This window comes from Gigantopelta aegis, chromosome 10 (assembly GCF_016097555.1).
Source record: "Gigantopelta aegis isolate Gae_Host chromosome 10, Gae_host_genome, whole genome shotgun sequence".
In the NCBI taxonomy this organism is placed as follows: domain Eukaryota; kingdom Metazoa; phylum Mollusca; class Gastropoda; order Neomphalida; family Peltospiridae; genus Gigantopelta; species Gigantopelta aegis.
The window spans coordinates 8866999-8881977 of NC_054708.1; the positions used below are offsets into that span (position 1 = coordinate 8866999).

Sequence of the window (14979 nt, forward strand, 5' to 3'; positions counted from 1 at the left end):
CGTTGAGCCATTCATTCATTCGTTTAATAACAGAGGAGCACAAAGGATGAACGATCAATAGCTTTCTATTCAATCTGTAAACATTTATTGATAACTATATTACAACTGTCGGACAACATCCAAAAGCATTTTATGAAGACCACACAGTGTTCATGAAAACACTTGGCCACCAGGTGAACAGAGGAAATAAAACTGCAAAAGAAATACCGACGCGTGCCCGTCTTAAGCAGCAGAATAAATCCTATATTAGCCTTTATGGTATGCACACTGACCGTCAAAGTTTGTTTTTGTTTAGCGACATCACTAGAGCACATTGATTTATTAATCATCGGCTATTGGATGTCAAACATAATTTTGACAGTTTTAGAGAGGAATCCCTCTACATTTTTCCATGAATAGCAAGGGATCTTACACCATCTCATAGACAGCATAACACATATCATGGCCTTTGGTCATACTTTTTCTATTAATTTTTTTTTTCAATTAATGTATTTATAGTTTATTTAATTATTTGGTTTTATTCATTTATTTTCTTATTTATTTATTTATTTAAAGTTTATTTAATGTTTTCAAGCAGCATCCAATACAATACACGCATTCTCTTTTAACCTGTGGGGGCGGGACGTAGCCCAGCGCTCGCCTGATGCGCGAACGATAAAGGATCGATTCCTGTCGATGGGCCCATTGGGCTATATCTAGCCAGTACACCACGACTTGTATATCAAAGGCCGTGGTATGTAATATACTGCCTGTGGGATGGTGCATATAAAAAAATCCCTTGCTGCTAATCAAAAAGAGTAGCCCATGAAGTGGCGACAGCGGTTTTCCTCTCTCAATATTTGTGTGGTCCTTAATCATATGTCCGTATGGCTTTGTGTCCGAAAACTATGTAATATCAAATAATAACAAATATTTTGACATGTGTTTTGAACAGTTTTAAACAGCAGTTCTCTTTCTAACATATGTTTGGCAGGAACGTGTCTAAAACGTCTTTACACGCATATTATAAATGTCCTTATTTAAACGGTACCACGTTCTTTGTAAAATAAAGATTTGATCTGAATACACACACACACACACACACACACACACACACACATATATATATATATATATATATATATATATATATATATATATATATATATATATATATATATATATTAGTATGTCTATAGTATTTTGTTTTAGTCACTATGTGGATGTACCCTATTAATGATACAAAGATTACGTTGTCCAATGAATTGTTCAATGCTATCCTGAATACACACGGCATAATATATTACTGAACCTTTGCTAGGCGTATACAAAATATATGTCATGGTGAGCAATTTGTGTATATTTTAAATTTATGCAACTATGAGACTATGTAGTTTGGATGGTCCATACATCCACACAGTTATGCATGACTGCAGTTAGATATTTCATTCATCGAATGCAATAAATGCATTTGCTTTACTTCATATATGTTTTTCCCAATAGCCATAGCTAAAGTAGGGTAGTGTGTAAGTGTGTCCCTGCATATGTCCCTCTAGTCTAAAATGTGTCCTTCTAGTGTAAATATGTGTCTCTGAGTGTGTCCCTGGGCTGGTTCAGTGTGGTCATTGGTGGGAATTTTATAAATCAGATGAGAGGGCAAGTTGATTTATTTTTGGTACTTTTATGTAACAGACACCAATTCAAACGTTCAAATAACACGGGAAAGTCACAGGACGTTGTAGGTGGAAGACGATATATAAGTAAAATAGTTTTAAGAACTCGTCATTCGAGGTATAACCTTCCAAGAAGCAACATTTTAGATCAGTATAAGCTATCGAAGCATCCATAAAAAGGATGTTCTTTAACTCAACCACATGCATGGGGCCTACAATCTACACGGTCGATCCCGCTTACGTACATGAAATAGTGGGCAGACCTGGCACTGGCTAGTATGTATTGATGTATGAATATCTATATATTGTATGTATGTCGAGGTTGACTATTACATACATAGATATTAACGCACTGGCGCAGGGGTAATTAAATCCTTTCTGGCCTCACAAATTGCCCCATGCCGTTGCTGAGATTCGAACCTGTGGCACCGAATCGCCCGCAAATTGCAAGACTAACCACGATGCGCTCTGAGCTATCGAAGCATCCATAAAAAGGATGTTCTTTAACTCAACCACATGCATGGGGCCTACAATCTACGCGGTCGATCCCGCTTACGTACATGAAACAGTGGGCAGACCTGGCACTGGCTAGTATGTATTGATGTATGAATATCTATAAATTGTATGTATGTCGAGGTTGACTATTACATACATAGATATTAACGTATGTATGTATGTATGTATGTATGTATGTATGTATGTATGTATGTATGTATGTATGTATGTATGTATGTATGCATGCATGCATGCATGCATGCATGCATGCATGCATGTATGTATGTATGTATGTATGCATGCATGTATGTATGTATGTATGTGTGCATGTATGTATGTATGTATGTATCTATCTATCTATTTATCTATCTATGTATATATCTATGTGTGACGGTACATGCTCTTAATTATCTTTTCGCCTGTGGCGATGTTAATTGTTTTAGAGGGTCGTGTGCACTTGGTTACGTAATATCTCCGCGCGACCGTACACACTTATCCAGGTGCGGAAGCCATGTGGCGAGTAGTTACGTAATACCTCTGCGAGTGCGGTTTCGACGACCGTGATTTTGGCGACCAAGGCGTCAGTAAGTCTGGCGATCAAAGAGAAAAATGCGTCTCTGGGAGTTGGGATATATCACTTGATAGGGGAGGACCGCCTTGTACCCCCAGGCGACATTCTGATTTTATAATAAATAGCTAGGGTTTAGAGATATATCGAGAAGAACTAGGAAGGCTCCAGGGGATCACGGACGTCGTCCACTGAACGATCTATATTAGTTCAGACGGGACTTTGGTAAATATATATTTTCTGCTCTGTGTATAACCTTGATGTGATTGATGTGACTTTAAATATTTTAATACTGTATTATACCAATATTCTTTAGACAGTGTCTTCGGTCATCTGACGAAGTAAATCGTAGACTTTTTGTTCTAACATTATACGAGTATTTGGTAATATAAAGCTTAGCCAGTCATCCTAGAAGACCTAGGTAAACTGTAGGTTATTGTCTTTATTGTGATAGGTACCAGTATTAATTCTGTGTTACAAGGTTACTGAATGAGTAGTTAGGGTTAATTAAAAATTAACCAGTTAGGAATAGAGCTGTAATTCCTTTATTAATTAAGTTCCCCTGGAAGCGTTTCCAAATTATCACACGTGTGGGTGTTGTGTCACGGTGAAGTGATTAGCATATTGTGTAAACTAGACACCTAGAGATTAACTAATTACGTGATCAGTTCTGGGTTGTTATTATTGTTGTTATTAATTAACTACTGCGGCAGTACATTTGTCAGCGTAGATTAATACAGATTCCAAAGTGTATTGTGTTTTTGTTGTGTTTTCTAGTGAACTAAACGTGCTATAATAATATATACTTTATATAAGATCATATATCTGATCATACCTAGAGACGAGCCAAAGCGGGTATATACCGCCTGTTACAGAGAGATCTAATAGATATACAGTTAGGAGAGATATTTGGATAACCGTGTTTTATTCAGTTACGGGTATTATAGAATCCCCATGACACTATATATATATATATATATATATATATATATATATATATATATATATATATATATATATATATATACATATATACATACATACATACATACATACATACATACATACATACATACATACATATATATATATATATATATATATATATATATATATATATATATATACATACATACATATATATATATATGTTTAATATGAATAAGGTACGTACTAAATATTTAATAAGAAGGGTTAAGTGAAGCTCTGATTGAATGGCACTGTACTACCAACAATAGCAAGAAAATTTTATATAGCATGAAAATGTCAAAATGATAGAAATAATTTATAATGAAATAATAGTAACAGAAATTGCCTTTTTGTGCGTGGTAAATACTGTTGTTTTTATGACTATTCTAAATGCTTTTTCTTTAAATTGTTTTACGCTAATTTTAGACAATCAAGAAATGCTAGTTTTATGTTGATGCACTTTAGAAATTTCCAGTGGCCTATTACTTATTTCAAGTGCCTAATGCTTTCTCTAAACTGACGTATTTATAAAAGTTGAAGTTTTTCAGGATTTAGAGTGCATTTACAAACTGTAAACTGCAAACGGAAGCTGGGCCAAAAAGCAATTACTTTATTTATTGAGCAATTGTGTGCATAACGTAATTATTAAATGAAAAGATATTTATTTTGTAAAGGTAGATCTCTTCCTAGCGTAACGTAATTTCTAATTTACTGTTATGACGTCATGTACGTGGTACTTCTCGAACCGTATATATATATATATATATATATATATATATATATGTGTGTGTGTGTGTGTGTGTGTGTGTGTGTGTGTGTGTGTGTGTGTGTGTGTGTGTGTGTGTGTGCTATTATAATTACACATGGTCTACAATAAACGGTTACATACATGTTGTATTTTCGTATAAACTGTTATTGCAGACTACTGACATCACGTATCGCTAGAGAAGCTGTAAGCTTACGACAGTCGCAGTTTCTGAAATTGACATCAATCCACGTCGCTGTATTTGACTGGATGTTATTAAGGTCGATTGTGAAGTGATTACAATCATATTTTCACCTTTGTTCAAAATCATAGTTTGTTGATAATAAATAAATTATAACATTCGCAGGAGTGCCATTCGAAATTGCTGAAACTCGTTTCGGAATAAAATAATGTCCAAAGTCGTTTCATAAATTCCATATAGCATTCCCGCTCATGCAATAATATATATATATATATATATATATATATATATATAGAGAGAGAGAGAGAGAGAGAGAGAGAGAGAGAGAGAGAGAGAGAGAGAGAGAGAGAGAGAGAGAGAGAGAGAGAGAGAGAGAGAGAGAGAGAGACAGACAGACAGACAGACAGACAGACAGACGTGTGTGTGTTACACCGGCCTCGGTGGTGTCGTGGTTAAGACACTGGACAAAAGGCTAGTAGATACTGGTTTCGCAGCCCGTACCGGCTCCCACCCATAGCGAGTTTTAACGACTCAGTGGGTAGGTGTACGACCACTACACCCTCTTCTCTCTCACTAACCAAGGGGCGGGACGCAACCTTGTGGTAAAGTGCTCGCTTGATGCGCGGTCGGTTTAGGATCGATTCCCGTCGATTCCAGCCAGTGCACCACGATTGGTATGTCGAAGGCCGTGGTATATGTTACCCTCTCTGTGGGATGGTGCATATAAAAGATCCCTTGCTACTAATTTAAAAAAGTAGCGGGTTTCCTCTCTAAGACAACATTTAAAAATGTTTGACATCTAATAGCCGGTGATTACTAAATCAGTGTGCTCTAGTGGTGTCGTTAAACAAAACAAACTTCTTCTCACTAACCACTAACAACTAACCCACTGTCCTGGACAGGCTAGATAGTTGAGGTGTGTGCCCAGGACAGCGTTGAAATGAAAAAACTAAATGTATTCCAATGAGCTCTGTCATGTGCCCGTTTCTATTTAGTATTTTATGAGTGGCAGTCCTCTTTGTTGCAATTCAAGAAGGATGTATTGTTCTGCAAAGGACCTCCTCGGGGGTGGCTATCCTCATGTAAACGAGGCAATAGACTAGATAGAGATTTATGGAATCGACCATTAGTTTGCCAAATACCCAATCGACTCTACATTGTGCAGAGATACGGTCTTGATCGCGGAGAACGGTTTTGTCGTTCAGAATTATACATAGCATTCAATGTTTTTCTAAATGTCTACTCATAAATCATATATATATATAAATATTTACCTCTCGCTTTATAACGTATTTAAAATTATAATATTATACAACGCTTTAATAGTGGGTTTTTCATACTGTGACAACACTGCATGTTTATATATATATATATATACTAGTATATCACTTTGCAATGTTTAGTATTGATTTGTAATGCATGAGCTATTTAAATTGTGAAAAGCCATGAATTGTGGAAATCATAATGGCTGATTCCACAATGAGCTATTATTATTAATTAATGATGATAGTGTTAACCTTATTGCCGGTCAGTGTGTCATTTTATTCATTTCTACTTGTTTTCTATTCATGCTTATATCCAATGAAGGTTCTTTTTTTCTATATTTATTTTTGTACTCCGTCTAATAATGTTCCATTGATAATTATATTTGAAATTGATCGTTTGAGCTTTATCAATGAGACAATTGATTACGGATTTTAAAAATATGTCGTAAAAAAATGTTACCTGTAATTGACCCTACAGTTTAGAAGATAGAACGGATATGCTGGCGTTTGTGTTTGTTATTCCATGTGTACCTATATAAAGAATCTGAATGAGAAACCTTGTTTCGTGATCAAAATTGTATCTCTTCAAAAGGCATAGTCAAAAGGATGTTTTAGGCTAAGTCCTGATTGCTTCCATGATCCACTGTCAGGTGCTCGTTCCTTAAGAGGACCACCACTCCCCTAAAACAGACACTGACTGGGTATTAAAGGTAAAATCAGCTATTTGTATGCCCTGTCCCGGTGAACACAACAGAAGAAGAACAAGAAATGTTTTATTTAACGACACACTCAACACTTTTTATTTACGGTTATATGGCGTCAGACATATGGTTAAGGACCACACAGTTATTGAGAGAGAAAGCCTGCTGTCGCCACTTCATGGGCTACTCTTTTCGATTAGCAGCAAGGAATCTTTTATATACGCCATCCCACAGACAGTGTAGTAGATACCACGGCCTTTGATATATCAGTAGTGGTGCACTGGCTGGGACAAGAAATAGCCCAATGGGCCCACCGACGGGGATCGATCCCAGAACGATCGCGCATCAAGCGAGCTCTTTGCCACTTCCCGTCCCCCACAAAAAACCACACTGCAAAAAGACACTATCTTGAATCAAATAAGTATCATTCCTGGAAATGTTTCTCCCCTCCTCGCCCTCCACCCCACCACCCTTGTACCCCGACCCCCACCCCTTTATAACATAACATGTACTGATTAACGAGTATATACGAAACGAAAGAATTGATTAATAACAAATAACTCGTGTCAATAATTTTTCAAATATAATACTTTAATAATTTATGACCGAGAATACTTCACTAATATAATTTGACGTAAATACGTTTTACAAAGCAGTCAGTACACACTTTTCATCCAGGAACTTTGAATATATTTACGAGAGGTTATTATTCAAACTTTCAATACCAGAATGGTACTGATGAAGCAAACATATTTATTTATAAATGTGCTGTTGTTTTATTTGTTAAGTGTATATTCCACGGAATTGCCGCCTCTATATAAACTATACGAGCATCTGTTTTCCACCTATCAACGAGACGTAAGACCAGTGGAGAACTACAACACCACAGTGATGGTGCATATTGTCTTTATATTGTCGTCTTTGGAGGGACTAGACGGAGCCAAGCAGACCTTCAGAGCAGCAGGATGGTTTACTATTTCGTGGACAGATGAAATGCTAACCTGGGACAGAAGCCAATACCCGGGTCTTCACCGAATAGATTTTCCAGCGAGAAAGTCTGGAAACCCGATTTATCAATACAAAATGATGCCAACAATTTTGCCATGCTATCCCAATATGGCGACCACTGTATGCTTACGTCAGACGGCAAGGTATCGTGGCATTTGGCATTCCGGAAAGAATTAAGCTGTGCTGTTAATGTCGAGAAATTCCCATTTGACAGTCAGACGTGTTCTATCAATCTTATTCAATGGGCCACTGACGTCACAGAGGTGAATTGCTCGGAGTCATCTGAAGGCGTTGAGCCTGTTCTGTTCTCAGACATACACGAGTGGAAGGTGACAGGCCATTCTACGGACCGCACCAGGGGCTTGAAGCAGGTGCACGTGATGTTCAAATACAATCTGAAACGGAAGCCTCTGATGTTCGTTATCTCAGCGGTGTTCCCAATGATGCTGCTGTCTCTGCTGAATCTGGTCGTGTTCCTGATGCCCGCCGAATCCGGAGAGAAGATGAATCTGTCGGTGTCCGTAGTGCTGGCCTACGCTGTGCTCATGACCATCGTGTTCAGCGTTCTGCCTGCTACGTCAGACACTCTTTCCATATTCGTAGTCTACACCATCGCCATGTTCTTCATCAAGGTCATGACAATCATCTTCAGCGTCATCGTGATAAGGCTGTACTACACCGATCCACGAGTTCCTTTGTCTCCACGCTGGAAACCACTACTCGCCGCTTTCAGACTGCTGCCGAAACATACCGGATATGTGCCGGAACATCCCGAGACTAATCCAGTAACATCCACGGACGAAATCAAGGGCTACCAGAACATCCAGAATGTTGTGTCTGGAAACATTGTCTGTAAAATTGGACAGAGAATTTTGTGGTTTTACTGTTTTTGCCACAGTTGGGGGAACGGCTGTTTCCTTCATGCTGTTACTGATATAGATTAAACTGCAACATTACTTCACAGGGTGACATTTTGAGAAGCAAATTACAAAGAAACAAAATCCACCCCATGACGTACAATGCAATTTATCCGTTTTATAAAATGAAAGTGAGAACAAAACGGCATTAAATCTAGTTATAGGGAAGACGACACTAAAGCAAGTGAAGAAAGACAAACAAATACATTGGTTTGTAACTAAAATGACCAGCAAGTAATTAATGTGCTAAGATATTTCTTTTCTGAAACACCTTCATTATGTTACATCACACACAAAAAAAAACAAGAAAGAAAAAGACGCAACATAAAAACAGCATGTTTTTAACTAAAATGTCTACAAAGTGTCAAAAGCAAAATTGACGTGCCGAGATTTTTTCTTTTGTTTACAATGTTATTTGTTGTGTATTGGTTTTCACAACGTAGAAGTGTAAAAGTTTAGTTGCATAATGTATTATCTATATAGTTTGGATGATCTGCAATTTTCTTGTATATATGTCTATTTTGTTTTCATTTTCTAGATGCATGTCGAAAATTATATCACATTGTGCATTCAAATGACTGCTACGATTTTCAACGCAGTTTAGATGTTCACATGTCACAGGTCGCTGTTATATAAAAAGGATTTCATTTCGTTTCAAAGTAATATTAAAATATCTCCAAATACCGGTGTTCAAATATATCATCGTCAGCCTAAATATCCCCAAATACCGGTAATATTGCACACCACTATAACATACCTATCAGGTGTAAAATGCACAACTGATGTGATGAGATATTCCTTTTTCCTTTCTTCACAACGTCACCTGCTACTGGTCTTGTTAAGTTTTCACATTGTAGAAGTCAAATATTTTTGTGGCATAATATATTGATTGATGTAGGTTGATGATCTGCAGTTTGTGAAAAAGGTTATACAAAGTACTTTCGGTAGTACTAAAGCAAATAACTCCCGGCTCGGCCAACTTTTGACAGAGAAGTGAACACCACATGTCCTGTGATTGGTGATAAATGTGAGTGTGTTGGTTGTATAAAAAAAATTGTTTTATCTGGGCAAAAAGTGTATGCAATTTTATTTCATCTAGTACCACTGTGTCAAGTAGTCTTGTGCTCTATACGTGTGGGGTACCTGTAAAAAAAACAAACTCAAATTTTGTGCGGAACTAGGGTAGTCATAGACGCTACCCGTTATCCCAGAAATGAGCAGCTTGACCCCCAATTGTTTCTGATTAACTTTAAGGGTGGGGGGGGGGGGGGGGGGGGGTAGTATTTATATTCGTAGTGCTTATGTCGATTGATATGCTGCAGGTGGGAGTTTTAACCACATATTGTCATCTATGGGATTTGATTTGGTAGTATACACCCTATACAACTACCTGCTTGTGAACAAGTTGTGGTGAGGACACTTTTTTAATGCTCCGTTTTCACTGCATTTTCATATTTTCTTAAATATTCCTCCAGTGTCACGTGGAAATATGGTAATACTGCTTGACATATAAACAGTTCATCATGATTTGATTAGATGAGGAATAATGTTCAGTAAAATAAGCTTACCTGCTTCAGAAGTCTCAATTATCTCTACTATGTACTAGTATACATTGTATGTGTCTATTGTGGCTTCATTTTCTAGATATCATAATTATGTTTAAATATGCGAGACACGTGCGAATTGTAATTAAAAAAAAGATAAATAAAAAGACTCATAACAAAATAGTGGTTCAGTATGTTAAAAGTGGCGGCCATTTTAAAATCCAAAATGGCTGCTCTTAGGGGTCCCAGAAAAATTGGTAACAAGTGGTTTTGAGTTCAGACAGTATTTCCTAAAAATTACTAAGATTGTACCCAAAAATGCATATGGGGTACCATAAGGTCACAGACTAATACATGTAGTAAGTTGTAATTAACATAATACATCAAAACGCTGGGAATTTTTATACATGTTTAATAAGATCAAGGCACAGACTAAACATTTACAAGAAAAAGTGATGTGAAGTTCTGACTGAACGTCACTGTCCTTTCAACAATAACAATAGAATCTTAAATATCATGTAAATGTTAATATCACAGAGAGACATAGAAAAAAGCATGATAATGTACAATGAAATTAACTACTGAAATTGTAGAAGTTTCTTAAATAGGAATAACATTTGTTTTTCAACACACTATCAGTTTTAATGATACAAAAAACACCATTCAACTGTATATATTACAATAAATGTATTTCTAATTATTACTTTAGCCATAGGTACCAGATATGGTAAATAATGTGAAACAGGCATGTACATATTTTACATTTTAATTTTATGCTATTATAGTAGATTCCTAGTAGACACCTTTTATAGTAGGTTCCTGTTATAGTAGATGCATGCTATAGTGGATTTCTGTTACAGTAGATTCATCTATAGTTGATATTGGCATTTTATATACTGCCACTATGGATAAAAGCTAAAGCATTACCCAACCTATTAATGAATGTAGGTAAATAAAACATAATACATGTACACTTAATTTAAAAAGAAACAACTATATCTATGTATTATAAGTAACATACTTTAATAAAATATTTTTATTGGTAATATTATATATGTACCTGTACTTTAAATCACATATTAGTATGTATTACCTAATGCTCGCTCGCTCTCTCTCTCTCTCTCTCTCTCTCTCTCTCTCTCTCTCTCTCTCTCTCTCTCTCTCCCTCCCTCCCTCCCTCCCTCCCTCTCCCTTCCTCCCTCCCTCCCCCCCCTCTCTCTCTCTCAAAATCAAAATCAAAATCAAAATTTAGTCTCTTAAAACAGTATTTAATTGAGGTATATTTGTATTATATTAGATGATTTCCATATCAAACCATTTATATCACAGCTGAAGTACTTTGCATCTAAATATATAAAACAATCATACGATTATACATTTGTAATTGTAGTTTGTGCTAATACTGGTTTGTAACAGATACCCATATCTACTAAATCCAACATTTCACCGGATTGGGCTCACATGCATTATTATGTAGTAATAATTACTTTTGGATTTCTTCTGATATGTTAGTAAATTAATATACATTTTTCTTGTCATCTTGTCCAACTAAAGACTTTTAAAAATCAAAATGGACTGTTGTCTTTTCCATATACGTTGTTTCAAGTCTTCGTTACCTGGTTAATTAAGCCCCTTTTTTCCTATTTAACAGGATGTCCCTGCCCCTTATGGTTAACTTACAAGGGGATGGGGTATGCCCCTGAAAGTCTACAAATTTTAAATGAAGATTTTTAGCAACAGCAATCCTGGTGGATGTCACCCATTTTGGACTAGAAATACCAAATAAAAAAAAATCCCATTTAAAGGGCAATAAGGAAGGAAGGAAATGTTTTATTTAACGATACACTCAACACATTTTATTTATGGTTATATGGCGTCAGACATATGGTTAAGGACCACACAGATATATTCTTTTCGATTCACCATCCCACAGACAGGATAGTACATACCACAGCCTTTGTTACACCAGTTCTGGAGCACTGGATGGAACGAGAAATAACCCAATGGGTCCACTGACGAGGATTGATCCTAGACCGAATGCTTTACCACTGGGCTACGTCCCGCCCCTTTAAGGACAAAAACTTCATAAACTGAAGCTCATGTTTTAGCATGCATGGATGGGCAGTATCACAAGGAAGGGTTAAAGAGCTTTCATTTTGTTAGTTTTTGTTTTGGGTATTTGGAAACAAAATGTGTCCGAGTTCCTAAAATTTGTGGCCACCGTAAACCCTGAAACCACAGAACACAAAAAATATCATACTGAAATCACTTTAGAGATACTTTCCCTGAGAAACACTGACATATACACAAAATACCATGCTTTACAAACTACATCCTGAAGCATCATATCACAGGCTTTACATCTTCAACCATCATATCAAGGCTTTACATCTTCAACCATCATATCAAAGCTTTACATCTTCAACCATCATATCAAAGCTTTACATCTTCAAACATCATATCAAGGCTTTACATCATCAACCATCATATCAAGGCTTTACATCTTCAACCATCATATCAAAGCTTTACATCTTCAAACATCATATCAAGGCTTTACATCGTCAACCATCATATCGAGGCTTTACATTTCAAACATCATGTCAAAGCTTTACATCTTCAACCATCATATCAAGGCTTTACATCTTCAACCATCATATCAAGGCTTTACATCGTCAACCATCATATCGAGGCTTTACATTTCAACCATCATATCAAAGCTTTACATCTTCAACCATCATATCAAGGCTTTACATCTTCAAACATCATATTAAGGCTTTACATCTTCAACCATCATATCAAGGCTTTACATTTCAAACATCATGTCACAGGTTTTACATCTTCAACTATCATATCACAGGCAATGCATAGCATAATATTAAACAGAATATTGAAAAATACATACGACTTTTTATACATTAGGTAAAATCATTTAAAATAATAGTTTAAAAACAGTCCTTGATTGATTACAAAAAAATACTATTGGAATTACATGTATGTCATGTATGTAATTTTTGAAAAAAAGATGTCTGCCAAAAGAATCATATGCAAAGTGAAGTAATTTAAATCTCAAGAATCTATTTCACTCAGCAGTGTTTGAGATTAACGGTATCCCGATATCCCGGGGATACCAGAATTTAATTTTGGATACCAGACTTCAAGAACCCAGTATCCCACCGGGATACCATATAATACTAAATTCTCAGATTTTGAAATGTTAGTATCCAACTGGGATACTGGCCAAAATTTTTAATCTCAAACACTGCTCAGTCATCTGAGAATTAATATGCACAGAGAACTGCAAGATCCATTTCAAACAATGTTAAGTCACTGTGGAATCTTGAGTACAGAAACACAGCTTGAAATTCATTTAACAATGTAAAGATTCATATAGTCTGATATGAACAAACAAAAAAGTTAATAAATAATATAAAGAGATATTGTGAAAAAACCCATTTGAAAAACTATATGTGGGACAAACAGAAGGACAAAATGATGGAGATGAAACCTATAGTCCCCTCCAGTTGGACTGCTAGTGGACTCATAACTAGTTTGGATTGGATAAAACCCAAGTCCATTGAGGAGAATGGATCCTGTGACCCATCACACCACAGGTGAGCACTCTACCACAGAGCTGCACGTACTTCCCATTGTGTTCCTTCTAGGATATATACTGTGACCCATCACACCACAGGTGAGCACTCTACCACAGAGCTGCACGTACTTCCCATTGTGTTCCTTCTAGGATATATACTGTGACCCATCACACCACAGGTGAGCACTCTACCACAGAGCTGCACGTACTTCCCATTGTGTTCCTTCTAGGATATATACTGTGACCCATCACACCACAGGTGAGCACTCTACCACAGAGCTGCACGTACTTCCCATTGTGTTCCTTCTAGGATATATACTGTGACCCACACCACAGGTGAGCACTACCACAGAGCTGCACGTACTTCCCATTGTGTTCCTTCTAGGATATATACTGTGACCCATCACACCACAGGTGAGCACTCTACCACAGAGCTGCACGTACTTCCCATTGTGTTCCTTCTAGGATATATACTGTGACCCACACCACAGGTGAGCACTACCACAGAGCTGCACGTACTTCCCATTGTGTTCCTTCTAGGATATATACTGTGACCCATCACACCACAGGTGAGCACTCTACCGCAGAGCTGCACATACTTCCCATTGTGTTCCTTCCAGGATATATATACTGTTGATTATTGTAAAAGAGTTGTGATGACATTGTACACAAACACCAAATTCTGAAATATATATACAAACGTGTCAATTGGAAGGATTCAAACCTACTTCACTGATTCTCATTGCATTTGACAATCCACCATCTTAATTTAATAGACACTAAAGTTAAAGTTTGTCTAGTTTAACAACGCCTCTAGAGCACATTCATTTATTAATCATCGGCTATTGGATGTCAAACATTTGGTAAATCTTAAGCCGTATTCTCACTAGCATTTTTAGTGTGAACTAAGCATTCAAACTAACAATTTTTCAGGTCTAAATTGGTATGGAATAGTTTAACTCGGACTAGTTTGGTCTGATCAAAAACATTGATCCAGGCTCGGACTACCTTTTAGCTTGGGCTAAATGTCACAGTGTGAGCGCTCCTTGGTTCCAGGTCCAAGCGAAATCGTAATTGTGATAGGTGACATTGTCCTTCACTACAGTCACTTCCTGTGTTGTTTTTTATCAGCATTCAGTGTTTATTATTTTCTGAAAGCATGGTCCAAAACAATCTTTAAAATTCATTACGAAGCATTCTTCATTGCACTTCAATATGTTTCACTACATCATATTTTCACCTTAATCTACCTTAATTTCATTACTTCATATTTTCCAGTTATGTCATTACAAACTAACATGGAAGTCAGCACCAAGATAAT

General features: G+C 36.6%; 1 protein-coding gene across 1 annotated transcript; it reads left to right on the plus strand.

Annotated features, from left to right (window-relative positions):
- Nucleotides 1-7700: 7700 nt before the first annotated feature.
- LOC121382947 (acetylcholine receptor subunit beta-type unc-29-like) lies at nt 7701-8549 on the plus strand. The gene has a single exon (XM_041512635.1). The coding sequence runs from the start codon at nt 7701-7703 to the stop codon at nt 8547-8549; it is 849 nt and encodes a 282-aa protein (XP_041368569.1).
- Nucleotides 8550-14979: the final 6430 nt, after the last annotated feature.